Source organism: Brassica napus, chromosome A6 (genome assembly GCF_020379485.1).
Source record: "Brassica napus cultivar Da-Ae chromosome A6, Da-Ae, whole genome shotgun sequence".
Lineage (NCBI taxonomy): Eukaryota > Viridiplantae > Streptophyta > Magnoliopsida > Brassicales > Brassicaceae > Brassica > Brassica napus.
In genome coordinates this window covers 18,986,822-19,014,288 of record NC_063439.1, presented here as the reverse complement: position 1 = coordinate 19,014,288, position 27,467 = coordinate 18,986,822, and the positions used below count along the sequence as shown (strand labels likewise).

The following is a 27,467-nucleotide window of genomic DNA, read 5'->3' as shown; positions in this document are numbered from 1 at the left end:
TCTGTTTTTTTTGTTATAATTTATCAAAATAATTTTATAAATATTAAACAAAAGCCAAAATATTGAATTTAAAAACCAAATATATAATAAATAAACTAATAATTCCGTATAGGTTCTGAATAATCGCTAGATCTATATAAAGATATCTAGATGAGAAGTGGGGACTGAAGTGAAGCTAATAATCACATAAGCACTTGAAAGAGAATCTGGAAGACTAAAAAAACTTTAAAAGCGTCAAGTTTTGTGTAATAACTTTTGCCAATAGGACTGAAGGGATATCTCACCTTATCCACACTCCAACCACAATCCCTTATTTCATTCACGTCCACGTCATCATCATCCTAATACTAAAACATAATTTCCTCCTTCTCCAGTCCACCAATCAAACCCCCAAAAACTCTCAATGGCAGCCATGAACTCAAGTGTTCTCACCTCCAGCTACACAATCTCTGGTGCTGGCTCAGTAGAGCTAAACCAGAAAGTGGGTTTGGTGAGTTCCTCAGTTGGGTTTGGTCAGAAGAAACAGACAATTCCTGTGATCAAAGCTCAAAGAGCTGGTGGTGATGATGTTGATGGGTCTGGTGGAAGAAGATCCGCCATGGTGTTCTTAGCGGCTACACTCTTCTCCACTGCTGCTGTGTCTGCTTCTGCTAATGCTAGCGTCTTCGATGAATACCTCGAGAAGAGCAAAACCAACAAAGTAAACTCTTCAAACATTTTATGAATCTTGTTGACATCTCTAAAGAAACCTCTTTATGTAAAGTAATGGGTTTATGTTGAAATTTGTGATGATAGGAACTGAATGATAAGAAGAGATTGGCAACAAGTGGAGCAAACTTTGCGAGAGCATTCACTGTCCAATTCGGAAGCTGCAAGTTCCCTGAGAATTTCACTGGTTGCCAAGATCTCGCCAAGCAAAAGGTTTTTTCCTCTAAAACTTAACCTCTTTTCATTCTTTCCTTGGGAGGTAGTTAATCTTTTAAAGAGATGTTAATGTTCTTTTGTATTTGCAGAAAGTCCCATTTATCTCTGAAGATTTGGCGTTGGAATGCGAAGGCAAAGACAAGTTCAAGTGTGGTTCCAATGTTTTCTGGAAATGGTGAAGAACTCTGTTGTTTGTTATCCAATTCTTATATAAACCCAACAATGTATCTCCCTTTATTCATCAAAGTTTTCGTGCCCATTTGAATCTACCAATTTAACCTCTAATTATGTATTATGAAAGATTATTATGCACACATAGATAGATCACTTTGGATGAGAATCAAGTATTAACATTAACAAAACAAGACCTCAAGAAAGTTCTGCATCTTCAAGACGAGAAACAAGTGCGAGTAGTACAGACAAACGACTCAACTCAGACTTAATACACTAAAAATGGGAAGAATAACCCTAAAAGACGACAAAAAGGAAAAATGATATAACGAGTTAATAAGAGTGTGTGTGTGTGTGTTTACGTACAAAAGCGTGGGGACTCAGGACTAAGTTTGTTCTCAAGCGGCAATAGCGTAAGTGAGAGTTTGTACATCTTCGGGTCGCCAAATTGACTTTTGAACAGAAAGCAAACCTTCTTTGCCTTTAGAGTAAGTCATATGAACTTCCCATTTCATTGCTTTCACCATTGCTTCCACTTCTTGTACGGTTTTTGCATCGTCTCGGACTATTAGTGTCCCTTCCGGTCTCAGAACCCGATCCACTTCCGCAACAATCGCCGTTAGATTGCACCTGTAAGGTACAAAAAAAAGAGGAGAGATTGTTTAGTTAGTTATCATAAACATAGACTCTGTTTCTTACACTACAGACCTTTGTTTGAGTTTGGACAATAGATGATCAGCGTGAACGAGATCGTATGATCTCGGATAAGTGCTGAAAGATTCACACCAGTCATGGTAGATACCGAAGAGTCCTCGTTCATAGATTATTGCTAGTGTATCTGGTGAATCTATTGGAACCACATTCATCACCCACACTTTCAAGTCTCTTAGAGCCGCTGCAAATCTGCAAATAGAACCAAACCACACAAACATTAAAGATGCGTCTAAAATCGGTTCTAATGAAAGACATTATGTTTTGTTTTGTTTTGCTTTACCCTCCATAAACGGCTTTCATGTCCATGACATTTCTAACAGATGCCCAGTTAATTCCTAGACCATTAAGGTATGATTTGGTCACTACACGTTTCCAGTGCTCATAATCAGCGCTGAAATCATCTGGTGCTGCTTTTCCATAAACTCCGGTCTGGGAACTTGATAACCAGAATGGTGGTTTCTCTAATCTCGCTGGCCACTGCTCGGGCCACTGAGATCCACGCTGCGTTGTGTCTTCTGGTGCTGTGTGCATGCATGCTTCAAGTGGCACCTTCCTGTAACAAACCACACCCAATAAACATGTATGTGATACAACGTACACTGGCTGATTCTTTTTAGCACGGTACCATATATTATAAAAGAAAGGCCTACCAAGATGCATTCGGGTCATCAGAGTCCGCACATATCGGAGGTTGCTGTTCTGATCTGCTTTTGTAGCATTCGTTTGAAGTGGGCTTTTTGTAAGTAGCTACACCAACTCCGTTGATTTTGTCCTTGTTGATGGATATGAGTTCCCAACACATTTTCTTAGTGAGTTCAGTCATAGCTGCAAAATTGGCCAACATGAGGTAGATGTGAGAAAACATGTTCAGAAAAATTATAGATGGAGGATAGCGTTTTTCTACAACCTTCCCATATTTCAACATCTTCGGTCTTCTTCTGATAAACTGGAGTAGCAGACCACACAAAGAAGCCACCGGGTCTCAATACACGGTTAAGCTCCAGAAGGAGTTTTCCACCTGTCCATGTATAGTGGACACAAACATCAGATAGGTAATAAAGATTTCAAAGAATTTAATAGAAACAGATGGTTAAGATCCGGGAGGAGTTATCCATTCAAAGCTACATGCATGGCGGTTATGCCACTTACCTTCTATGTGCCATGGCACTCTACAGCGAGCACAGTGAACAATGTCAAAGACTCTGCCAGGGAAAGGTAGCCTTGTAGTGCCCATCACCGCAGAAATGGCGGGAATGCCTCTCTCAAGAGCAAATTGCACTTGAGCTTCATGTTCATCTTTAGGCGCCAGGGACATGGTGGTCACGTCTCTGTCAAAGAGGAAACCTCCAAAGCTTGCAACACCACATCCAACATCCAAGACCACTCGAGAGCGTTTACCCCAAGAAATATCAGGGACAGACTGTAAAGCAGATTTTTCATCAGAAGAGGAACTCCATAAGCACAAATATTTACCCCTTAAGCAATCAAAGTACAAACCAATTCACATTATTTAACACAATAAGGGAGTAGAAAACAACTGGATACATATAAGAAACAACGGGTAAAAAAAGGATTATATTTTAGAGCAGTAATCCAATTCAGACGTTCTAACAACAAAATTACCAACCTCCTGTATAAAGTCGATGTAATGAAGAGCACCATGCTTGAATTGGGTTCCTCCTCCAGGGAAAGTTAGAAACTCACCGGTAACTTTAACCCAATTTTGATGCCCCTTATACTCAGCAAGCTTGGTATGAGGGACGTTAGTGTACCAAATCTGCATAAACGAGAAATATTTGTATTAGTTTTTTTCACAGATTATAAATGATAAAGTGAACAAAGTCAGCAGACCTTTTCTCGACTTTTGGGCCACTCAATTGGCCGCTTGTATCCTTCAGGCAAAGGAACAAGGCAGGTGGGTGGGGTGACTGGGCAATGCCTCTCACGATGCTCATAATGTTTAGTAGTCTTAAGACTCTTAATGGCTTGCACATTATCGAGACAGGGAATGTAATCCGGTCCGGCAGTTGTATTGCAGAGTGTCCATTTGAAATCAACTTGATCACCAGAACCCTTCTGAGCTTCTTTCTCATTTTTGGACTCCGTTGCCTGGGTTGTAAATGAACCATTTTGTGCGGTAGTTTCATTCAGTAGCTCTAACTGTGCCACAGGAGGCGAAAGATCCCCTGATGTCTCGTTTTTAGCTATACTCTCTTGCTCCACAATTGTCTCGGTGCTTTCCTTCTCGGTCTTCGTTTCAGCTCCTTCATTGCCTGTTTTGGTTTCTTTATCACCTTTTGCCTCTGTATCATCATCACTGGACTTTTTCTCACTTTCATCAGCTGTAGTTTTCTTTTGGTTTTCACCAGACTCGTTGTCCTCCGTCTCGGGTTTGGTTTGGTTATCATTGGAGTCAGGATTTTCTTCATCTGGGTGGTCTTTCAAATCTTTTTTCTCACCCAAATCACTTCCATCAAAACCATTCTCTGACTTGGACTCAGGATTTTCTTCATCTGGGTGGTCTTTCAAATCTTTTTTCTCACCCAAATCATTTTCATCACCATTCTCTGACTTGGAGTCATCGTTTTTATTTTCCCCACCTTCGGTCTCACTTTTTGTCTCGCCAGATGAAGCAGTCTCTTCTTTCCTCTCTTCCTGGTCCTCTTGTTTGGTCGAACTCTCATCACCAGATGAAGTAGACTCTTCTTTAGTTTTCTCGTCTTTCTTCTCTTCTTGGTCCCCTTGTTTACTCGCGCTCTCATCACCAGATGAAGTAGGCTCCTCTTTAGTGTTCTCTTCTTTCTTCTCTTCCTGATCCCCTTGTTTGCTCGAGCTCTCATCACCAGATGAAATAGGCCCCTCTTTAATTTTCTCTTCTTTCTTCTCTTCCTGGTCCTCTTGTTTGCTTGAGCTCTCTTCACCAGATGAAGTAGACTCTTCCTTAGTTTTCTCTTCCTGGTCATCTTGTTTGCTCGAACTTTCATCACCTTCAGGAAAGCTTGCATCACCATCTCCTTTTTTTTCCTCATTAGGTGTTTCACCAGCTGCCTCTTCAGACTTCTGGACATTACCCTCCTCCGCAGGCGGGGTCATCTGTTTCTTTATCCCATCATTGGTGTCAAGAGAAACCTCATCAACGTTCTGAGCGGGTCCAACATAGGAGGATGTCATCATCCAGATCCCGACTAAGCATAGGGCCACAAACACAACAACAGTCACAGTCGAACAGTAGTTTGAGGAGGGCCTCCTGTTATCTAACCTAGTGTACCTTACTTGTGCCATGATTCCAATAACAATAGACTACAACAAAACGTGTACACACGCCTACACAGATAGAGAGAAACAAGGAAACACACATGTTAGGCAAGCAATCAAAATCATATCCTGAGAGATATCAAGACAAGGCTACGTCAGCTACTATATAATATTTCTTCCAGATGCATAAATCAAATCGGCGAGGCCTTGTGCATGTTTTTTTTTTTTTTTTGATCAATCCTTGTGCATGTTTGTTTAATTAAATTCTGGATAAGAACGAGTTGAGATGTAAACAGAGATCGAAACAAAGGTAATGTCACCCAGATCTGCTTAAAGCTCTGGCGATTACAGTTCAAAACACATATATATAGACGAACAGAGAAGAGATTATCGCACGGCCACATAAATCTTCAAAAGAAACACACTCAAGAAGTTACTCCGGCGACGAGGAATAAACGACGCCGCGCTGAGATCAACTTCATCAACAACAAGAAACCTATAAGCTTGATGACGAATGAAAAAAAACAGCAGATCTCCGTATAATAATCATTGTTCTACATTATCGAGATCATCACTAAGCAAATACAAAAAAAAAATCACAGAGTGAAAAAATATGAGGAATGTGTATAAAGCGTACCTGATACAGGCGATAAGCAATGTGAGAAGGCGAGAGAGAAGGGGGAATCTGAATCTCGAAATTTCAGCTAGGGAGCCATTTTCCGTCAGTTTCTCGGGAAAATTCGAGAGGTTTTTGAGATTTGTGAGGAGAGAAGTGTATTATTTATATAGTAGAGATATTTGATTTGATTATGAGTTTTGATCTAAAAGTGTTTATTTTTAATTTAGATTTCAATTTGGAGGGAAAAATACTTATTTTAGAAAAATGCTTGACGACGATTAGTCGCGGAGAGAAAGAAGAGAGGGAACTACGGAGCAGGCGTGAATTTAGTAGTGGTCGAAAATCTATTCAAATCTTCTTTTTTTAGATTATTTTGGTTATGTTTAGTCAATTGCTTATTACACAACCTTAACCATATTTTTGTATATTAACCAGAATTGTATATACTCATCATATGATAATAATATTTAACAAAGCAAAGCTGTTTTTTTGGTAAAAATAAAGCAAAGTTGTTGTGGGGTGGTGTTCCTTATTATAGCATGTTTTTAGCTAAAAGTAAAATCCACACTTTTTGACCGGGTGATTGTGGTCGAGTGGTAAGGAGACGGGGCTGAGACACCAACATGTTTCAGGTTCGATCCACCTGCTGCGCGAAACTAAGTCACAATTATCCTGGTCACCCAACACGGATATGGGCCCATGCTTTAGGGCCCATTTGAATACCCGGAGAGAGGGTCTATCCGTGGGCTGCACCTCCCCTTGGGGATTAGTCTGGGCCTCTCCATGGGCCTGGGATACCCCCAGGTTAATCAAAAAAAAAAAAAAAAAAAAAAAAAAAAAAAAAAAAAAAAAAAAAATCCACACTTTTTTAGCTTTTCTCTTTCTTTCATTCATTTAATTTACTCTTTCGTCTTGGTCACCTCTTGTGTAGATTAATAAATTTCCATTTTAATTAACAAACACAAAACGCAGCTACGTTATTTGAACAATTAGAATTGAAAAAAGACTTGTGGAAATTAACAATCTAGCCAGTTACAAATTATCTAAATTTGATCGTTTAAAAAATGAGTGTTTATCCTTTTACGACTCTGTTAACTATTGACATGTTTTACTAATTTTCATGTGACGTATAAATTATACTACCAAGTTTCAATTACTAATATGTTCCAGCGATCGCTTTTATTCGAGTGAGGGTTTGAGCGTAGTAATTTGGATTACCTCATACAATCATTTTGGCCGTGAAAACGAGTGAAGTAAAGACTAAGGAGGCGAAGGACCAATAAGCTCTAGAGACTGATCCCTTTAATCTCACTCAATGTTGCCAAACTTATTTATTTAACTTGAGAGGGGAAAATTGATTCCGTAAGTTACAATCACGATCCCTACAGTTTCTTAATTTCTTTAACCCGCAGAGACCCAAATGTTCACGTCTTTGCTTGTTTTATAACCTACTATCCCATGCAGGCATGTGCTCTGTTTTGCTCATCTTTGATACACTTTCCTCACCTAATAAAAACGACATCTTATCTAAAACTTAACTTTATGATCTATGACATATCCAGATAAGTTAATAACAATGTAACGATAGTATAAAACTATTAACGATGTTTTGAGTATATTTTGTTTTTAATACGAGTGTTGCCGGATCTGGTGGATCTTAAACGAGCATGCTACCGTAAGAAAGTGGACAGTGAACGTAGCCATGTCGGCAGTGCCGTGCGAAGGTTTTTGGAGGCCCGAGGCGAGTTAAAAAAATTTTACATGATTTTTTTTTGAAAATATTTTTATTTAAATTCGAATTATATAAAATTTTTTTTTGAAAAAACATATATATATATATATATATATAACACTAAAAAGTTTTGATATATTACCTTAACATTTTCTAAATTTTATGCACCAGACTTTTATAAACTAAAAACCAAACTATATATTTTTAGCGTTTTGGATTGAAATGTTGGTCGCTGCTAAAAATTTTAATATTAGCATTTAAATTAAATACAATAAACTATATATTCAAAATATTATAAATTTTTAATCAAATTCTATAAATATATAAAATAAATTTAACTCATAATATATACAAAGAAGACAAATATGGATCAAATATTTATAGTTAATTTGAAATAGAATCTTTATAGTTTTATATAAAATATTGTAAAATTGATCACAAATTAGTTATTTTAAACATAAGTCAAATTTAGAATCAAATAATAATAAAAATCTAACTAAAAAAATACATTAAATATCATGTAAATTTTTTTTTTTTGTAATTAGGGACCCTAAAAATTTTACAAAATTTGGGGGCCCTAGGCGAATGCCTTTTTCAATAGGCTGTAAGCACGGCTCTGCATGTCGGTGTCTCATGAAGTTTCCAACATGTCAAAGTAGTGCACAATAAGTGATACAATTGTCAAGGCTCATCAAGTCTTTTTTTTTTTCGGAGCTTTTACTTTTTTTTAGCAATTGAACTGGTGAACTTTAGTTTCGTGTGGCCTGTTTTTTTAATACGAGCCCCAAAATACGCTCCAATTAGTGGTGCGTGAACACGGTTATATCTTTATCTGCATATTGCAACCTCCATAGTTTTGGCCTTTGAAAGCTTCGTCAGATTATAACTTTGTTTTTTTGACAGGCATCGCTTAGTTTTGAATGTAGTTTAAACATTGCCAACATGTGATAAAACAGAAAAAAAAAACAAAAAAGCGTCGTCCAAAAAACAAAACAAAAAAGTGAATAGATTTCATCTATTTATTTTAGTTAATATATATTAAATCAAATTGTATAAAATTAAGAATTTTTTTATTAAAATATAAATTGGATAATTATCAAAAAGTAAAAGTAATTAGTATTTCTACAAATTTTAGATATTAAAAGGAAGAAAAATTCTCTTAGATAGTTTTTTTAGTTTATTTTCACAAAAATAGATCTCAAAAAAAAATGACCCAAATAAGTTTTATTAAATGGTAAATATGCATTTATACCCAAAGATTAATTAATCTAGACTTAGGTCATTTTTGGTCATTTTATTTTTTGAGTGATGTTTTTGTGACAAAAACTTAAAAATGTTTACTAGAGAGAATTGCCCCTAAAAAAACAAATAGTATTATGATTATAATTTTATAACTTTTTAAAAAATTTCATTAAAAATTTAGTGATAAAAATTATATAATTATAAAAATTTAAACTAAAAAGTATTCAAAAAATGTAAAATATAACTATATTTCTATTTACACTATCATATTATTTAATATTATACCTGAATATGTTTAATTTAGTGATGATGTATGATTTATTACTATATTATAAAAACTTACATAAATATAAATATACATTAAATATAGATGTACATGTCATAGTTCACTTCAAGATGTGTCATATTTTTGTAAGAAGCTATGTCATATTTTTTTTTCCAGGAAAAAGTAATTTATTTCATTCAAAAGAAACACACAAGAGCCCACATGAAAATGGCTACAAGAACCCACACAAGAGTGACTCAAAACATAAACTCGGAGATAAATGAACAATCTCCATCCACAAAAGCCCACATAAAAGCGGCTACTTAAACCCACACCGGGAAATCTTACAATACCAAAAAACCAAAACCGACACTAATACTAGATAAGGGTAAGCAACCCGAGCGAATGAAGATTTTAAACTTTTGTAGAGGCCAATGATCGGAAATTGCCGCTGCTGCTGCCTATAACTCGCCACGCGGAAAATTTTACCTCCTACACCACGACTTATCGATGCTGCTACACGCACGCCAAACGATACCGCCCAAGAACTCAAACCCTGTGACTTCATGACACGACAGGAAGAACCGCTACACGGTCCACATTGCCTTCAGATAATGGTGCGACGCACATCGCGCCCACTTACTCATAGATAGAAGCCAAGACATAAACTCAACTAAGACGAGGCCTTACCATACGGACCCTCCATAACCACTGCCTGAGAACCGAAAAAGCAATCACTGCACCCACCACTCTACGAATAACCTCTGCTAATCCAACTCTCACCATGCTTTAACACTACCACCACTAACGGATTGATGTTAGGAGTTTTCAAGGCTCCTAAGACAAATGTTGTAGTATAAAAGATTGTCGAACCAGTTCTGAGAGATATCAAAGCACCGAGAATGCAAGTAATCACTTAATCTAAGTGCAACCAATGATTTAGATGGGTTTTTAAACTATGACTGATTAACAGGAATAACTAAACGATACTTTCTTAACTATTGGAAAAGAGAACTCATGGATATAGGGATTAGACCTCGGGTGATCAAGTTTCGAACTAAAGATGGCAAACGATCAATCAATCTATTAACCTTAAGCTTAGACCCAAACCTAAACAAACTCTATGTCAAGATGAATGTTCATTTACTTAACACAATTCAAGCATCAAATGTCTTTGGTTGAATATATGAAAGCAATCATTACTAACAAGTCTATTAGCTATCTTAGCATCTTTAACAACAAATGTCTTTGGCAAAGTATGCTAAAAGCCTAGGAGAGTTGTCTCGGGCATTTCAGCGAACACCTTTCGGGGGAGAAATGCCTAAGGATCAACAACTGAGTGGCCAACTCAGAAGATGCTTTATGTTCACTCTACTAGCAAGGAAATATGAATGATCTACACTAAAACATCCTAGTTCTAACCTAATCACCCTTAATCTCCCTAACCCATGAATTCAAAAGGTGATTACTCACTAATCTCCATGATTCCTCTTAAACCCATGGTGGATTTCAGATTAATCATGTAGAGAAACACAGAAAATAAATAAGAACACAGAATTTCAATAGTAAACTGATCAATTGATTCAAAGAGATGACTTTCCAAAGGTTTTTGGTGGTTTTTTCTAAGAACAAAGATGATCTCCTCCTGGTGGCTTACAGAGTAATAAAACATAGGTTTAGAAAATAAAAACGTGCATAATGAAATGACCAAAATGCCCTTGAGAAATCACAAGTTCGAGCAGAAATAGAACACGCAGCGACCTCAGCCCGTCGCTCCGACAAGTCGCTCCAGGCTTCGGGAGCGACCTCGCTGTGTCGCTGCGAGAGGTCGCTCCGGGCTTGTTCTCGCGTCTCCGGGTGATGAACACGCGAGCGACTTCTCCCTGTCGCTCTGGTATGGTCGCTCCGAGCTACGGGAGCGACTTCAGCACGTCGCTCTGGAAGGTCGCTCCGAGGTCGAAATGCGTGTCTCCGGACGTGAAAACGCGAGCGACCTTTTGCAGTCGCTCTGGATGAGTCGCTCCGGGATGTGGTGCACAGCGACCTCATGCCGTCGCTCCGACAAGTCGCTCCAGGCAGTGCTCGTCCAAAGACCACTCTAATCACCTCCTTTTGAGCTCCAAATGCACCCAAATGTCTCCAGAAACTCCATGTGGTACTCAAATACCTGATAGAGACATATGTATGCAAAATGCAATCCAGACATGGCTAAATCCTAATCTATATGATGAAAATGCACATGAATAAATGGATAAAACAATGTAAATATGCAAGATATCAACTCCCCCAAACTTGTTCTTTTACTTGTCCTCAAGTGAACTTTCTAGAACTTGCAAGGAGAGAGGTTTGAAGGTGGGAGCTCATAGCCAAAAGAAACACAACTAGCAAATATAATTAGCACACTCTCTTATTACACTCTAGCTTCTCTAGGCCTATCTCAAATCCTTTTGTCCCTACACTCATCATCAAGCATCCACACATTCAAATCAACCAACTCTCACATTCATTAAGCACAAAACATCAGGTGAATTCTTGCAAATGGTCCGTTGGTCCAAGTCACTTGGTTGGGTAAGGGAAGGCTTTTATTCAAGTGATTCAAGAGGTTCAAAACATATAATCTTTAAGGTGGTTTACTCTCAAAACAAGTAGCCTTAACATTGCACATAATATATCTAAGAAATGGACCAACTCATGCATACAATGCTCAATCTCCATTGTTCTACCCTTTTCCCAAACATACAATTACACAATCATTCCCAAATGTCAAACCCAACTCACATCTCTCACCAAAAGATCATAAGAACTTTAACTCTTTCTTTTTGAAATCTACAAGGGATTTTTTTCTACAACCTCAAAACATTTCTTAGCTCCCAACAACTTTGCTAGCCCCCTTTTCTTTCTTTTTTTTTTTTTCGATTTCTTTTCCTTTTTTATATTATTTTTTTTTTTTTTTTTTTTTTTTAGGTTGGGGGCCAAGACTTTTCAAAACTAGAGCTAGAGGTTCTCTACTTATCCCAGAAAATCAATTCACTTAAGCACAAAGAGTCTATCCTTTTTATTTTTCATTTCTCCCAAATCATGATCACAACACTCACCCTCCCACCTATAGCTAGACAATACAGTGCAATCTAGCAAAAATGTAGATCAAGCATTGTCGTTCCCGATACTCTCAACATTATGCGCATGTAAGACTTTCCGAAGAAGGCCTCACTCATCAAACAATGAAAGCTTAAAAGGAAGGAAAGGTTTTGGGAGTGGTCTACCACTAGAGTGTGTCAAAAAGATTGGCATAAAAGATGTGACAACTCAAGTGTGTATAGCCATGACTCAGTACACAAGGGACCCTAAGCAAGAAGCATTAAGTTCATTCATTTCAAATAAGGTTGTAGTTGGCTTCAAAGACTGAGTTTCAGCAATCAATAAGTTTCAAGAAGAGTTTTCAAGGCTCGCAACATACAAGTCTTTCTGAGAGGTGCGTGGCTACTCAATGGTGCAACGTAGTGTTCTTTACAAGGCATTTAAAATCATTGCTCCCAATGCAAGTGAATGCAACCTATATGCTCTAGACTCTCCTAATGGTGCAAATGATGCAAACTAAATGAAAAATCTTTTTTTTTATGCAAATAGGCGTGCTATGCATGACTCAAATGAAACACAATCAAAGCAAACATGATCAAATGCTTGGTACCTCCCCCAAACTTGAGTTACACAGTCTCTGTGTTGTCAAAGAAAGAAGGAGATACCGAGAAGAAAACTAATATGCAAAAATGAAATGGTATATACAAGGGAGTGAGAAAAGTACCTCCTATGGATAGTAGGTAGGGGCAGATGCCCCAGCATCGTCGTCGTCAGGAGGGAAGGTGGTGTAGTAACCACCGGATGCTGTACCGGAGCCTCCATACCATGGCTGGCTCTCGACCTCGTCAATCTCATCCTCACTGTCTGAAGAAGCGAGGGATGGGGATTTGTTGCCGGAAGTGGAAGGTTGAGTGGGTGGATTCCTCCACTTACGCTGAAGCTGCGCAGCAGTGAGGGGGAAACCAAGAGCATCAGGCGGGGGTGGGGGCTGGGGGTTTGAGGTGTTCGCGAAAGCGAAATCGGCTGAGCTACATCCAGCTATTCCTCCCCTAGTTAAAACATCAGCTACTTTCTTCATGAACTTTGCTGAAGTCTTTGCCTGCTTCTTCACAGTCTTGCTGAGTGCCTTGCACTTATCCTTCAGCTTTTCTATCGTTCTGTCCTGAGCTTTGTTCCACCTCTGGAGACGACCAATGTGGTCATGAGCATCACGGAGAGCTCCAGGAGGAAGGACTCCGTCATGGGGCTTGAAGTAGTAGCGCGGAGGTCCATAGATATGCTCAGAGGTGTCTGCAACAGGCGAGTCAGGTTGCGTAGGGACACTCCTTCTCTTTGATGGAGCTGCTTGAATTGGATCGAGAGGTCCGTGTTCTCCGAGAAAGTACTCCTGGGGAATGTTGAAGCTGACAGCTCCAGGTATCTCTAAACTTGTGAGACTCCGGTTTGGAAGAACCACCTCGACTGGCTTGCCCTGCAAGTAGTAGTGGTAGACGTAGTCGTTCCCATACATTCCACTGAAATAGGTGGCTATCCTCAAGTAGGTGCCATTAATGAACCTGGGCCCCGCTGCGTCCTTTCCCAAGGGAACATTCAGAAATTGGAGCAGTGGTGTGATCATTCCGCCTATCCCCATCTTTGGGCGCGAATCAGTGGTGTACCACGCCCAGTCTCTGTAGTGTTCGAGACGGCCCACGAAGAAACTGACCATCCCAAATGTAGCATAGATATCAGTGCTGGGAAGGGGTAACACTCCAGGTTGAGTGTAGGGACGGATAGCCGGGCAGAGCAGTCGCATGTCTTCCTCAGTAACCGTACCAGCTTGCTTCCGTGGGTAGAAAGCATGGACTAGCAATCTGTGGAGGTATCGTACAGACGGGTGTCGGATGTGTGAGTTCTTGTCAGCCCCTGTGGAGTGTCTGTTTCCAGTGATCAACTTCCAAAGCTCTGTGGGAAGGTTCTCACACTTGGGAAGGGAGTGGTCTTCTAGGTCTTGGAACCCCATGACCCTCCCAATGTCTTTGAAGTTCATGTTGTACTCTCTTCCATTGACCTTGAAGCTGATTTTTCTCCATCCTTGCCTCACATGCGCTGTGTCGTGGTAAGTGACCACAAGAGAGGATAGGAACTGACAAGTGACATCCTTGTAGAAAGGATAAGCCATGGTGAGGAGTTTTGGCATCTTCAAATGTCCCAGCATCGCCTCAATATCAGATTCTAGGCCCAACTCCTTCAGCAAATCGAGGTCGGCGAACCTGGTTGGAGCCCAAGTGACCCCATTCTTCAAGTGATCATACAGGTCTTCTACAGATGGAGTTTTTGCCCTGTCTCGATCAACAGCAACCCCTTTGCCCTTTGACATCTTGGCTTTCTTCGTAGGTGCTGGCTCATCATCACTCTCAGTTTCACCTTCCTCATGGGTGGGAACTGCTACACTTTTCCCTGCCCTCTTCTCGTGTTCTTTCGATTTCCTTGCAGCCAACGTCTGCTGTCGCACAGTCCTCTGCGTCCTTGAGCCAGTTGGCTCGCTGGTTAAAGCTTTTCCTCTTAGTGCAAACTCTTGACTTTCGGCTTCTTGCCTCTCAGCTTCCAACCTGCCCTTTGTCTTCTTAACCATTTTCACCTGAAAAGTTACAAACTTGGAAAGGGATAAGTAGATGGAAGTGAAGAAAAAGAAGACTTTGCAAGCGAACATTTTGCAAGAATGAACTTAACAAATGAATTTTTCAGTTTAAACTCAAGTTCAACACAATGCAACAATGTAACATCTTAACGCATCTAGTGCACCCGCAAACACACCCAATTAAGGTCAAATTCGAAAAACCCCCAAATCCATGAACCCTAATTTTGCCAAAGTGCAAATTAAACTCAATTTTACAGTTAATTCAACAACCCAACATGATAGATAAGCTTTCCCTAGTCTATTTCACCACAATCTAGCAAGAAGAGGACCAAATTTCGACTTTCAAATTCTAGGGTTCATGGACCTACGAATTTGAATTTAAAAACTCAATACATTGCTCTGGATGAAAGGAAATGGTGAATGGGTGGTGAGGAATAGACTACAGGGGCGAAAACTTGGATTTAGAAACAAGAAGTAGTTGATTTGGGTGAGAATTGAGAAAGTTTTGGGGATTTTGGTGTGGATGAGTTTGAGAGAGTTTGTGAGTTTGTGAGAGGAGGGGAGGGGGATAGAGTTGGAGTCGCAGGGTTGGGGTAGGTTTAGGGTCGTCCGGTTCGGTTTAGGGTGGTCTAGGGTCGGTTTACTTGAATCAAACCGGGGTTTAGAGTTAGGAAACTTACCTGGACCGGGTCGGGAGCGACGTGAGGGTGTCGCTGGGAGAGGTCGCTCCCGCGTCGTTTCCTCGCGTCGCGAGTCGACGAAATCGCGAGCGACCTTGGAGTGTCGCTCCGGAAAGCTCGCTCTGAGCTGGAGCGACTTGAAGGTGTCGCTCTAGGACGTCGCTCCGCGTCAGTTTTTGAGCTCCGTTTCGTCGAAAACGCGAGCGACTCCGAGGTGTCGCTCCCATAACGTCGCTCCCAGCTGGAGCGACCCTTCGACCTCGCTCCGAGACCTCGCTCTGAGGCGATTTTTTCTCGATCCGACGACGAAAACACGAGCGACCTTGTGGTGTCGCTCTCGAAACCTCGCTCCCAGCTGGAGCGACCTCGAGGTGTCGCTGTGAGACCTCGCTCCCACGCACGACTCCTGCTCAAAACTGAACCGATCAGTACCTGCACACAACTTCTCTCCTCTTTTTTTTTTTTATGCAAAAAGATGAAAAATGAAAATACCAATGCAATATATACAAGGATACGCATGGGACTTCCTCCCAAGTGAGCTTGTTTAAAGTCCCGAGCTTGACTTTGCCTCCTTTTAGATTAGGCCGGGGTAGGATCAGACAGTGGAGTTGAAACCCCATCTTCCTCTGGTGCAGTAGCCATGTAGAGCTTAACCCTTTGTCCATTGACTGTGAAGTCTCTTCCATCAGTGCTCCACAAAACTATTGCTCCATATGGTCTAACCTCCTTGACCTTGAAAGGACCGGACCACCTTGACTTAAGCTTTCCTGGAAACAACTTCAGCCTAGAGTTGTAGAGAAGAACTTGGTCTCCTTCTTTAAACTCTCTCTTCAGGATGTTCTTGTCATGGAAAGCCTTAGTCTTCTCCTTGTAGATTCTTGAGTTCTCAAAAGCATCCATTCTTATCTCATCAAGCTCGTGTAGCTGAAAGAGCCTTTTCTCCTTGGCACTCTTGATGTCAAAGTTCAGCAACTTTATTGCCCATAGTGCCTTGTACTCAAGCTCCACTGGCAGATGGCAAGCTTTCCCATACACTAGGTTGAAAGGTGTGGTGCCCAGTGGTGTCTTGTACGCTGTCCTATAAGCCCAAAGTGCATCGTCAAGCTTATTGGACCAATCCTTCCTTGTAATCCCCACAATCTTCTCCAGAATAGATTTGATCTCCCTGTTAGAAATCTCAACTTGGCCACTTGTTTGGGGATGATAAGGAGTTGCCACCTTGTGCTTCACACCGTTCTTCTTGAGAAGTCCCTCAAGCAGTTTGTTAATGAAGTGGGAACCTCCGTCACTGATTACAACTCTTGGGACTCCAAACCTTGGGAAGATGATGCTCTTGAACATCTTGATTACAACTCTAGCATCATTGGTGGGGCTTGCAATGGCTTCCACCCATTTGGAGACATAATCAACAGCCACAAGGATATATTTGTTGCCAAAAGATGATGGAAATGGTCCCATGAAGTCAATACCCCAGACATCAAACACTTCAACTTCAAGGATTGGATTTTGAGGCATCTCATTCCTCTTGGTGATGTTTCCTCTTCTTTGGCAAGAATCACATTTTGAAACAAAGGCTTGTGTATCCTTGAACATGTGTGGCCACCAGAATCCAGCTTGTAATACTTTTGCAACTGTCTTGAAGGTGGCAAAGTGTCCTCCATAGGATGATCCATGACACTGTGCAAGGATCCCATCAATCTCCTCATTTGCAACCACTCTCCTATAAAGCTGATCTTTGCAGAGAATGTAGAGGTAGGGCTCGTCCCAGTAATATCTTTTCACATCCTTGTAGAACTTCTTCTTGGCATAGCCTACAAGATTCAAAGGCTCTCTTCCTGTGGCTAGGTAGTTAACCAAATCAGCATACCAAGGTTCTTTCTCTTCTGTTGCTTTGACCTCTTCCAGCTTCCTACCAGTCTCACAAACTGCTATCACTGCTTCGATAGCCATGATCTGCTCTTCAGGAAGTCCTTCGTCAATAGGGACACCAGACTCTATCCTCAACCTGGACAAATGATCAGCTACTCCATTCTCAACTCCAGGTTTGTCCTTGATCTCCATATCAAACTCTTGGAGCAAAAGGATCCACCTCAAAAGCATGGGTTTTGCATCTTTCTTGGCCAGAAGGTGTCTCAAGGCAGCATGATCTGTGTAGACAATGACTTTAGACCCAACCAAGTAGCTCCTGAACTTCTCAAAGGCAAAAACAATTGCCAGCATCTCCTTCTCTGTTGTGGCATACCTCATTTGAGCATCATTGAGGGTTTGGCTGGCATAGTAGATCACATGGGTTTTGCCATTTTTCTTCTGCCCCAGAACAGCTCCCACAGCATAGTCACTGGCGTCACACATGATCTCAAAAGGGAGATCCCAATCAGGTGGCTGGACAATTGGGGCACTAACGAGTTCGCCTTTCAGCTTCTTGAAAGCTTGTAGACATTCCACATCAAAACTGAAGGTAGCTTCCTTGCACAGCAGCCTGGTCAAAGGTCTAGTGATCATGGAGAATTCCTTGATGAACCTCCTGTAGAATCCAGCATGACCAAGAAAACTCCGGATGTCTTTCACTGTCTTTGGTGGAGGCAGACCAACCATAACATCGATCTTGGCTTTATCCACCTCAATCCCCTTCTCTGAAATCTTGTGTCCTAGCACAATCCCTTCTTTGACCATGAAGTGACACTTCTCCCAATTCAGCACAAGGTTGGTATCTTCACATCTCAGTAGGACCCTGCACAAATTTGACAAACAAGCAGAAAACGAAGATCCGTAGACAGAGAAATCATCCATGAATACCTCCACAACATCCTCAATCAGATCAGAGAAAATTGACATCATGCACCTTTGAAAGGTAGCTGGAGCATTACATAGACCAAATGGCATCCTTCGATATGCAAAGGTGCCATAGGGACATGTGAATGTCGTTTTCTCTTGATCATTGGGATGTATGGGGATTTGGAAAAATCCTGAGTATCCATCAAGGAAACAATAGAATGGGTGATTTGCAAGTCTCTCAAGCATCTGATCAATAAATGGTAGTGGAAAATGATCCTTTCTAGATGCAGAGTTTAGTTTTCGGTAATCAATGCACATTCTATGACCTGTGATGGTTCTTGTTGGTATCAATTCATCCTTGTCATTCTTGATCACAGTGATACCACCTTTCTTTGGTACAACATGCACAGGTGATACCCATTTAGAATCTGAGATAGGGTAAATAACACCAGCATCTAGGAGTTTAAGAATCTCTTTCTTTACAACATCCTTCAGGTTAGGATTTAACCTTCTTTGATGCTCGATAGAAGTCATTGATTCATCCTCAAGATGTATCCTATGCATGCACAAAGAGGGTGATATCCCCTTGATGTCATCTAGTGAGTAACCTATTGCCTTTCTAAATCTTTTAAGTGTTTTCAAAAGTTCAGATAGCTCATTTTCAGTAAGTTCACTACTCACAATGACAGGGTAAGTTTCATTAGGACCAAGGAATGCATACCTTACACCATGGGGGAGAGGTTTAAGCTCCACTTTAGGTGCCTTAAGTTCACTCCAGTCATCCTGCTGGTTGTCCTCTTGTTGAGTGATTGAGACTTGTTGGTGAAACATCTGTGGAAGCTCCTCGTACTGGTTCTTACTGAAAAACGCCTGGTGCGAATCCAGCATCATCCCATAGGCAGTACTCTCCAGGTTCTCAATCACCTCAGCCTCTTTCTCTACAGTTAAAGCATGCTGTAGAGGGTCCTCTAGTGACAACTCTTCAAGGAGTTCATCAGCAAGGGCATCCATCTCTTCGATGTAGAACACTTGTCCTTGAACTGTTGGCCTCCTCATTACTTCCTTGATGTCGAAATGCAGAACGTGCCCTTTACCCAGATGGAGATCAATCTTGCCTTCTTTCACATTAACAATAGCTCCTGCTGTGGCTAAGAAAGGTCTTCCAAGGATTAAAGGATCTTGAGCTTCTTCACCCATTTCAAGCACCACAAAGTCTGTAGGGATCTCATAATTTCCAACCATCACTGGGAGGTCCTCTAAGATACCCACAGGGTACTTCACTGAACGATCAGCCAATACCAGAGAAAGTCTACACTTCTTGTACTGAGTGAAACCCAGCTTCTTAGCAACAGATAGGGGCATCAAGCTGACACTAGCTCCCAAATCGCAGAGACATCTATCAAATACCATAGGCCCAAGAGCGCAAGGTAATGTGAAGCATCCAGGATCTTCTAGCTTCTTTGGAATGACCAGCCTCTGAATGATAGCACTGCACTCATGAGTGAGAATCACCATGCCCTCCATCTCTTTCTTCTTTGCAGCTACAGCATCTTTGAGGAACTTGCTGTATTGAGGGATCAGCATGAAAGCATCTATAATGGGCATTGTGACTTGGACTTCACTCATTTGCTTGTCAAACAAAGCTTTGTACTTCTCTAGCAGCTGCCTCTTGAATCGACCTGGGAATGGAAGCTTGGGTTCATAGGCAGGAGGAACAAAAGAGTTTTCACTTGCAGGAGTGACGACTTCACCATCTTTAACTGTTTTCTTCTCTTCTCCAACCTTTCCTTTTCCTTTTGCTTCCACTATCTTTTCCAAGATCTCGTCATTGATCTTCTCATCAACAATCACCACTTCATCATCTATGGTGATGGCAACCCCCTCACTTTGTTTCTCAGCATCCTTGGTGAGAGTTCTCTGAGGTAACTCCTTACCACTCCTGAGAGTGATAGCTTTCATGGTTTCCTTGGGGTTTTGCTCAGATTTACCAGGTAGAGAACCTTGTTGGCGATTTTGTTGAGTGTTCATGGCAGCAAACTGGTTCTCCAAAGCTCTGAACTTGTTGTTGAGCTCATTGTAGCTCCCATCAATCTTTGAGTGAAGATTCTTCAACTCATAGCCAACATGCTTCTCACTTCTTGTTTGAGACTCCAGGATTTGTTTCAGTAGAGCATCAGTGCTGCTGACTTGAGGAGTGGAGGTAGAGGGATTAGATTGTTGTTGGGAAGAATGGTTGCCCTTGTTGTTGAAACCAGGAGGAGGGTTCTGCTGAGGTTGATAGCTGCCTTGCTGATTGTTCCGAGGCTGATAACCACTCTGCTGGTTGTTGGAATAGGACTTCTGTTGGTAGTTGTTGTACTGAAAGTTGGGTTCTTTCTTGTACCAGCTACCATTGTTGTTGATGAAACACAGCTCTTCCTGACCTTCCAAACCCTCAACTTCATGGACAACAACTGGTGTCTCTTGGCTTGGGTTGCCGACAAAGTGCAGCTGCTCTTGGGTAGCTTTATCAGCAAGGAGGATGTCTATCTTATCCTGTAGAGCTTTCAATTTCTTCCTCGTTTGCTTATCCTCAGTTCTACTGCTTCTGTCGTGGTCTCCACTGTAGACTGCATCACTCTTAACCATGTTGTCAACCAGCTCCTCTGCATCCTCCTCAGTTCTCCCCAAGAAGAACCCATTACTAGCTGTATCCAGTCTGGCTCTGTACTTAGGGAGAGCACCACGGTAGAATGTGCTCAGCAAGCTCTCCTTAGAGAAACCATGGTGTGGGCATTGAGCTTGGTAGCCCTTGAATCTCTCCCAGGCTTCACTGAAACCTTCCAAGCCCTTCTGTTGAAAGCTGGAGATCTCGTTTCTCAGCTTAGCAGTTCTTGAAGTAGAGAAGAACTTCTCCAAGAATGCTTTCTTGCAGTCATCCCAAGTGGTAACGGAGTCGCTGGGTAGAGACTTCTCCCACTGACGTGCCTTATCCCCCAAAGAGAAAGGGAATAGCTTGAGCTTTAAGGCATCTTCGGACACACCATTGGTTTTTGACAACCCACAGTAGCTGTCGAACCTGTCCAAGTGATCAAATGGATCCTCTAGAGCCAAGCCATGATACTTGTTGTTCTCAATCACGTTGAGGAGTCCTGACTTGATCTCAAAGTTGTTGGCTGCCACGGCGGGTGCTCGGATTCCCAATCTATGACCATGAATGTTGGGACGGTCGTAAGTGCCAATGGGGCGAGCTGCTCGCTGTTGGTTAGGTGGACCATTGTTGTTAGCGCCATTGACGCCTGCATCTTCTTGATGAACGTCTCCCATGTCAGTGTTCAGTCTCTGATGTTCTTCTTCTCTTCTCTTTCTAGCACACTCTCTCTCTAAAGCTCTGATGTCTGCTGCTCTTGGAACTAGGTTTGATGGACCTCTGCTCCTCAAGTTCATACACCTGTAGATTAAAGGGAGGTGAAGAAGAGTCAGTAACAAAATAAAATAAAAATGACTTAGTCTCAAGCAATTGACTAAATCTCAATGTTCAAATCTACTCAGAATTTGGCAACGGCGCCAATTTGATGTTAGGAGTTTTCAAGGCTCCTAAGACAAATGTTGTAGTATAAAAGATTGTCGAACCAGTTCTGAGAGATATCAAAGCACCGAGAATGCAAGTAATCACTTAATCTAAGTGCAACCAATGATTTAGATGGGTTTTTAAACTATGACTGATTAACAGGAATAACTAAACGATACTTTCTTAACTATTGGAAAAGAGAACTCATGGATATAGGGATTAGACCTCGGGTGATCAAGTTTCGAACTAAAGATGGCAAACGATCAATCAATCTATTAACCTTAAGCTTAGACCCAAACCTAAACAAACTCTATGTCTAGATGAATGTTCATTTACTTAACACAATTCAAGCATCAAATGTCTTTGGTTGAATATATGAAAGCAATCATTACTAACAAGTCTATTAGCTATCTTAGCATCTTTAACAACAAATGTCTTTGGCAAAGTATGCTAAAATCCTAGGAGAGTTGTCTCGGGCATTTCAGCGAACACCTTTCGGGGGAGAAATGCCTAAGGATCAACAACTGAGTGGCCAACTCAGAAGATGCTTTATGTTCACTCTACTAGCAAGGAAATATGAATGATCTACACTAAAACATCCTAGTTCTAACCTAATCACCCTTAATCTCCCTAACCCATGAATTCAAAAGGTGATTACTCACTAATCTCCATGATTCCTCTTAAACCCATGGTAGATTTCAGATTAATCATGTAGAGAAACACAGAAAATAAATAAGAACACAGAATTTCAATAGTAAACTGATCAATTGATTCAAAGAGATGACTTTCCAAAGGTTTTTGGTGGATTTTTCTAAGAACAAAGATGATCTCCTCCTGGTGGCTTACAGAGTAATAAAACATAGGTTTAGAAAATAAAAACGTGCATAATGAAATGACCAAAATGCCCTTGAGAAATCACAAGTTCGAGCAGAAATAGAACACGCAGCGACCTCAGCCCGTCGCTCCGACAAGTCGCTCCAGGCTTCGGGAGCGACCTCGCTGTGTCGCTGTGAGAGGTCGCTCCGGGCTTGTTCTCGCGTCTCCGGGTGATGAACACGCGAGCGACTTCTCCCTGTCGCTCTGGTATGGTCGCTCCGAGCTTCGGGAGCGACTTCAGCACGTCGCTCTGGAAGGTCGCTCCGAGGTCGAAATGCGTGTCTCCGGACGTGAAAACGCGAGCGACCTTGTGCAGTCGCTCTGGATGAGTCGCTCCAGGATGTGGTGCACAGCGACCTCATGCCGTCGCTCCAGGCAGTGCTCGTCCAAAGACCACTCTAATCACCTCCTTTTGAGCTCCAAATGCACCCAAATGTCTCCAGAAACTCCATGTGGTACTCAAATACCTGATAGAGACATATGTATGCAAAATGCAACCTAGACATGGCTAAATCCTAATCTATATGATGAAAATGCACATGAATAAATGGATAAAACAATGTAAATATGCAAGATATCACGGATTCAAGAAACCCACCAACACACTAAGGAAAATTTTTAAGGACCAAGCTATGACAGTACACCAACTGAGAACTAACAACAACAACCAACCAACACAAATACCACAAAGACAAGCCACTAACACAGACAAAAATAACAACAACAACACCGAAACCAACAACAAAGACAACAAGACCTAGAACTACGACACTCAGGATTGAAAGACAGCAGGCAGCAGCAAAGGGAATAAGCTGGAACGATACCGGCGGGATGAGACTCCGTCGAAAGACACCAAGAGACAGAACTTCTCACGTGCCACCACCTCACCTCCTACACTGGTCCTTCAAACAATGGATAGAGCTATAACACACCGAGGCCGGTGAGAGAAACATCTTCAACAGATTCACGTGCCGCCTAACGGAGAGGAACACCAGAGATCTACAAAAGGAAAACGAGATCTGACAAACCTCAAACCTTAAAAACCGACTCCCTGAACTGACCAACCTTACACGCCTCGCCGAGACTCCAAAGACTGACGAACTCCACAACCGAACGAAACCTCATGAGCAGATCGCTGGAGAAGTGATGTCGTAAGAAACCAGAGCCCCTTGCATCTCGGACGGAGGAGAGGAACCAGAAGCAGAGAGCAAACAAAGACGAGGACTAGAGGCTAGGAGAGACGCCTCCGACACCGTCTAATCCGGCGTCGGAGTAAGACGGAGGTTTCTATTGTTGTTAGGAGAGAGAATTAGTGTGTAAAACTTTACTGTCTTTTTCTCGTGTAAAGAAAATCCAGTTTGACTGAAGCTATGTCATATTTTCCTAATAAAAATAACCAAATCTTAATTGCTCCCAAAATAGTTAAAAAAGGCAAAACAAACACATCAATCGTACAAAAGGATAATTGTTTATTGCCGAACATGTGAGTGATCCAGTCTCCACTAATCACTCAGAGGTGGATTCGTAAATTGCACTCTCTCCAGATCTACAGACTTCACTGGAAGATCCGATCATCAACCCGTTTATCCGGTAAAGCTTCTATCATCTTCTCGCCTAAAATTCGGAAATTCACGAGCTCGAGCTTTTGTTGTTTTTACCTTTACCATCTCAACCGTCAGAATTAGAGACTTGGATATGAGAACCCATTTGATCAATTCTCAAAAAGATTAAACCTTTTTTGTTTTGTTTTGCTTTTGGAATGATTCAATCACAGGTCCCTTCAAGGACCTTGAACTTCAACAACAGAGCAAAGGACCTATCTTTGTTAATGTTATCTCTCGCATTCAATCTACTAAGATGCTTGGTGGTAAAAGTTACATACTCAGAGGCAGTGTATCACTTGCCTTGGTCACCCTCATCCTTTTGGTGATTACCCTCCTCGTCTCCGAGGATAACCCGCTTCATACTTCTCTCTTTGATGTTAAACGTCAGTTCACAGCTTCTTCTTCTTCAGGTATACTATTCTCATTTATGTCTTCTCTAATCCAGTAAGATAAAAATCCAGACTTTTAGAACTCAACTTATTACATTTTGTTTTTTTCTTTGTTGTGCAGTTTGTAACTTTGCAAAGGGGAAATGGGTTAAACACAAGAACCGACCATTGTATTCTGGTTTTGAATGCAAACAGTGGTTGTCAACCATGTGGTCCTGTAGAGTAATGGGCAGGCCAGATTTCTCATTTGAGGGTTACAGGTGGCAACCGCAAGGTTGCAACATGCCACACTTTGATAGATTCACCTTCTTGAAAAGGTATGCAAAGATTTTTCTCCAACTTCTTCACTGAGTGATTCATTCACATGGCCTTCTTCTTAATGTAATGTATATAGATTGGGTGTAGTGGAGCAAGTTCTTAAACGTTTACTGCAGCGTTTTCTTTTCTTTTCTAGAATGCAGAATAAGACGATAGCATTTATAGGAGACTCGTTGGGACGGCAACAGTTTCAGTCTCTCATGTGTATGGCCACTGGTGGTGAAGATAGCCCAGAGGTTCAAAACGTGGGATGGGAGTACGGTTTGGTGAAACCCAAAGGAGCTATTCGTCCTGATGGTTGGGCTTATCGGTTCCCCACCACAAACACAACCATCTTATACTATTGGTCAGCTAGTTTATCAGATTTAGTACCCATGAACAACACTGATCCACCTCGTCTTACTGCAATGCATCTAGACCGTCCACCAGCGTTCATGAGAAACTATCTCCACCGTTTCGACGTATTGGTTCTAAACACAGGTCACCACTGGAACAGAGGCAAGATCGAAGGAAACCACTGGGTGATGCACGTGAACGGCACACAAGTCGAAGGAGAGTTTCTCAAGGACATCAAAGAGGCTAAAGATTTCACAATACGCAGCGTTGCGAAGTGGCTAGACGCACAGCTTCCGTTGCATCCGCAGTTAAAAGCTTTCTTTAGGACGATATCTCCGAGGCATTTTAGAAACGGAGATTGGAACACAGGTGGGAACTGTAACAACACGGTTCCTTTGTCTAGAGGAAGCGAGATCACAGGGGATGCTGATGGATCGGTTGATAAGACGGTGGAGAGTGCTGTGAATGGGACAAGGATCAAGATTCTTGACATAACTGCACTCTCTGAGCTGAGAGATGAAGCTCATATCTCAGGGTCTAAACTCAAACCAAGAAAACCTAAAAAGGTTAGTAACGTGACGTCCACTCCTCCGATTGTCAACGATTGCTTGCATTGGTGCTTACCTGGGATACCTGATACTTGGAATGAACTATTCATAGCTCAGATTTAAAGTACTCCAACACCATTCATTACACACAAAGTGTAGTTCAATGTATTTGGCTCTGTTATAGAAATTTTTGTTTTTTTTTACATTCTTTTTAGGAGAAAAAAACAAAGGCTACAGTTTGTCATACAAATAGTGTTACAGGCAGCGTTTGCTGCGGTTGAGGATGAATCACGTTTGATAGTTCTGCACTCGACTGTTGTATACTTGTATTAGTCCTGCGGTTTTGAAATTTTAGTTAGTTCAGTTCAATTCGGCAGATTTATTAAAATCAAATTGAACTAATCGAATTAACCAAAAATTCGAATCAAACTAACCAAATTTTTAACTGAAATCGAACCAAACTAACCGTAATCGAAACTAAAACTTCGGTTGGTCTCAGTGAAACCCAACTTACGAGGGCTAACGTAATAGACGTAATTAGTTAGACCAAATTAGTTTCCTTTTTTGCTTTTCATAGTTTCCTTAATCTTACATAGTTAGTCCAAATTAGTTTCCTTTTTCGCTTTTCATAGTTTTCTTAATCTTATACATAGTTAGTCCAAATTAGATGGTCCCACAAATCAAGAAATTATTCAACTTTATGGAAAATTCTAACGGAAAAAGGAAATATGTAAACGCAAAGAAGATTAGGAACTATATAATAAACGTAACTCAGGTAGTATTAGGATAAATGCAGAAACAAAAAAAAAGGAAATAAGCAAAAAGCCCTACACTAGTATAAGTACATCACTTGTTACCACCTCTTCATTCGTTCACTCATCGTAAACTCAAAGCCGCTCACGCTACAAGAACGCAACAAAACAACAATCATGAGAAACAGCAAGAAGAGACCACGTCCAAGTACGAGGAGTCAGGGAAGACCGTCAAGAGACTTGTTCTATCAATCTCCGACTGATTATTCGGATGAAGAGACTCAAGGAATCTTCGAGTTCATGAAGAAACTGAAACAGGCCAATGATGAAACATGCATGTTCAATCGATTCTGCTGTGCGATCGAGTGTTATCGATCTGGTAGTGGAACCTACATCAGTCTCAAAAACCGTCTTCTTTCGATTCTCCGTGGTCACAAAGGTTTACTCGACGAGTTCCATCAGCTTAAGTCGAGTTTTGATTCTCCTGTAATAAGAAACAACGAGAAGAAAGAGAACATGCAATCAGACGTGGGACGCACGGTAGGGTTCTTGAAGAAAATCGAAGCCCTAGGCGAGAGTGCGTACAGAGCGTTTATTGGTGCGTTAGCGTTTCCCGGCGATATCGAGATTCTGGTTGAACAACTAGACGTGATTCTACGCGACCACACGTCTCTAAAAGAGGAGTTTGAAACGTTCTTAGTCGATTCCCGTTTACTCGAACGCAAACGCGAAGAAAGCGTGGAGGTGACGCCATCGTATCAGATTAGACCTGAAGCTGAAGAGGGGTCTTCTTCCTCCGGTGGAGTTTTAAACGAGAAGTACTATTTGGTCAGTCCGTATGATCCGGAGGTCGCATGGCAGAAGAAGCACCAGCGCTGCCTCAACAAGAAAAGGAATTACCTTGAGGACAAGTACATGAAGGAAGACATGCTCATGGGTGACATAGCTGCGGTTATTAGGTTTGGTAAGGATGCCTTGAAACTCTCTGAGAAGCCGCCACTAGGATTTAACAGAGTCTT

General features: G+C 41.3%; 3 protein-coding genes and 1 non-coding gene across 5 annotated transcripts; 3 read left to right on the top strand and 1 right to left on the bottom strand.

The window, feature by feature from the left end:
- Positions 1-171: 171 nt before the first annotated feature.
- Positions 172-1,209, top strand: LOC106348084 (photosystem I reaction center subunit N, chloroplastic-like). Its single transcript, XM_013787739.3, has 3 exons — positions 172-700; positions 796-921; positions 1,014-1,209. Exons 1-3 carry the CDS (start codon positions 404-406, stop codon positions 1,101-1,103), a joined length of 513 nt encoding a protein of 170 aa, XP_013643193.2. The 5' UTR covers positions 172-403; the 3' UTR covers positions 1,104-1,209.
- Positions 1,007-5,981, bottom strand: LOC106348083 (probable methyltransferase PMT26). Its single transcript, XM_048781941.1, has 9 exons — positions 5,702-5,981; positions 3,661-5,133; positions 3,437-3,586; positions 2,959-3,229; positions 2,717-2,827; positions 2,460-2,634; positions 2,090-2,362; positions 1,804-1,998; positions 1,007-1,725 (listed from the first exon to the last, which is right to left on the bottom strand). Exons 2-9 carry the CDS (start codon positions 5,089-5,091, stop codon positions 1,494-1,496), a joined length of 2,838 nt encoding a protein of 945 aa, XP_048637898.1. The 5' UTR covers positions 5,092-5,133; positions 5,702-5,981; the 3' UTR covers positions 1,007-1,493.
- A 14,852-nt stretch (positions 5,982-20,833) lies between these two features.
- On the top strand, positions 20,834-20,940 carry LOC125576049. The gene has a single exon (XR_007314583.1). It is a non-coding gene; the product is annotated as a small nucleolar RNA R71 (small nucleolar RNA).
- Positions 20,941-23,879: 2,939 nt separating this feature from the next.
- Positions 23,880-26,004, top strand: LOC106348085 (protein trichome birefringence-like 14). 2 transcript variants are annotated; one of them, XM_048781938.1, is made up of 4 exons: positions 23,880-24,091; positions 24,276-24,513; positions 24,611-24,811; positions 24,949-26,004. In XM_048781938.1, exons 2-4 carry the CDS (start codon positions 24,359-24,361, stop codon positions 25,817-25,819), a joined length of 1,227 nt encoding a protein of 408 aa, XP_048637895.1. In that variant the 5' UTR covers positions 23,880-24,091; positions 24,276-24,358; the 3' UTR covers positions 25,820-26,004. The 2 variants fall into 2 exon arrangements, with proteins under 2 accessions (XP_048637895.1, XP_013643194.2); XM_013787740.3 differs by having other exon boundaries at positions 24,276-24,515; positions 24,616-24,811.
- Positions 26,005-27,467: the final 1,463 nt, after the last annotated feature.

Bases quoted from the DNA above. Each gene is read 5' to 3' on its own strand.
- LOC106348084 (XM_013787739.3), top strand. From the start codon at position 404: ATGGCAGCCATGAACTCAAGTGTTCTCACCTCCAGCTACACAATCTCT. The intron at 701-795 runs GTAAACTCTTCA...TTGTGATGATAG, and splicing joins AGAAGAGCAAAACCAACAAA to GAACTGAATGATAAGAAGAG. The intron at 922-1,013 runs GTTTTTTCCTCT...TTGTATTTGCAG, and splicing joins AAGATCTCGCCAAGCAAAAG to AAAGTCCCATTTATCTCTGA.
- LOC106348083 (XM_048781941.1), bottom strand. From the start codon at position 5,091: ATGGCACAAGTAAGGTACACTAGGTTAGATAACAGGAGGCCCTCCTCA. The intron at 3,230-3,436 runs GTTGGTAATTTT...TCTGCTTTACAG, and splicing joins ACATCGACTTTATACAGGAG to TCTGTCCCTGATATTTCTTG. The intron at 2,635-2,716 runs GTTGTAGAAAAA...CCAATTTTGCAG, and splicing joins AGATGTTGAAATATGGGAAG to CTATGACTGAACTCACTAAG.
- LOC106348085 (XM_048781938.1), top strand. From the start codon at position 24,359: ATGCTTGGTGGTAAAAGTTACATACTCAGAGGCAGTGTATCACTTGCC. The intron at 24,514-24,610 runs AGGTATACTATT...TTTTCTTTGTTG, and splicing joins TTCACAGCTTCTTCTTCTTC to TGCAGTTTGTAACTTTGCAA. The intron at 24,812-24,948 runs GTATGCAAAGAT...TTTCTTTTCTAG, and splicing joins AGATTCACCTTCTTGAAAAG to AATGCAGAATAAGACGATAG.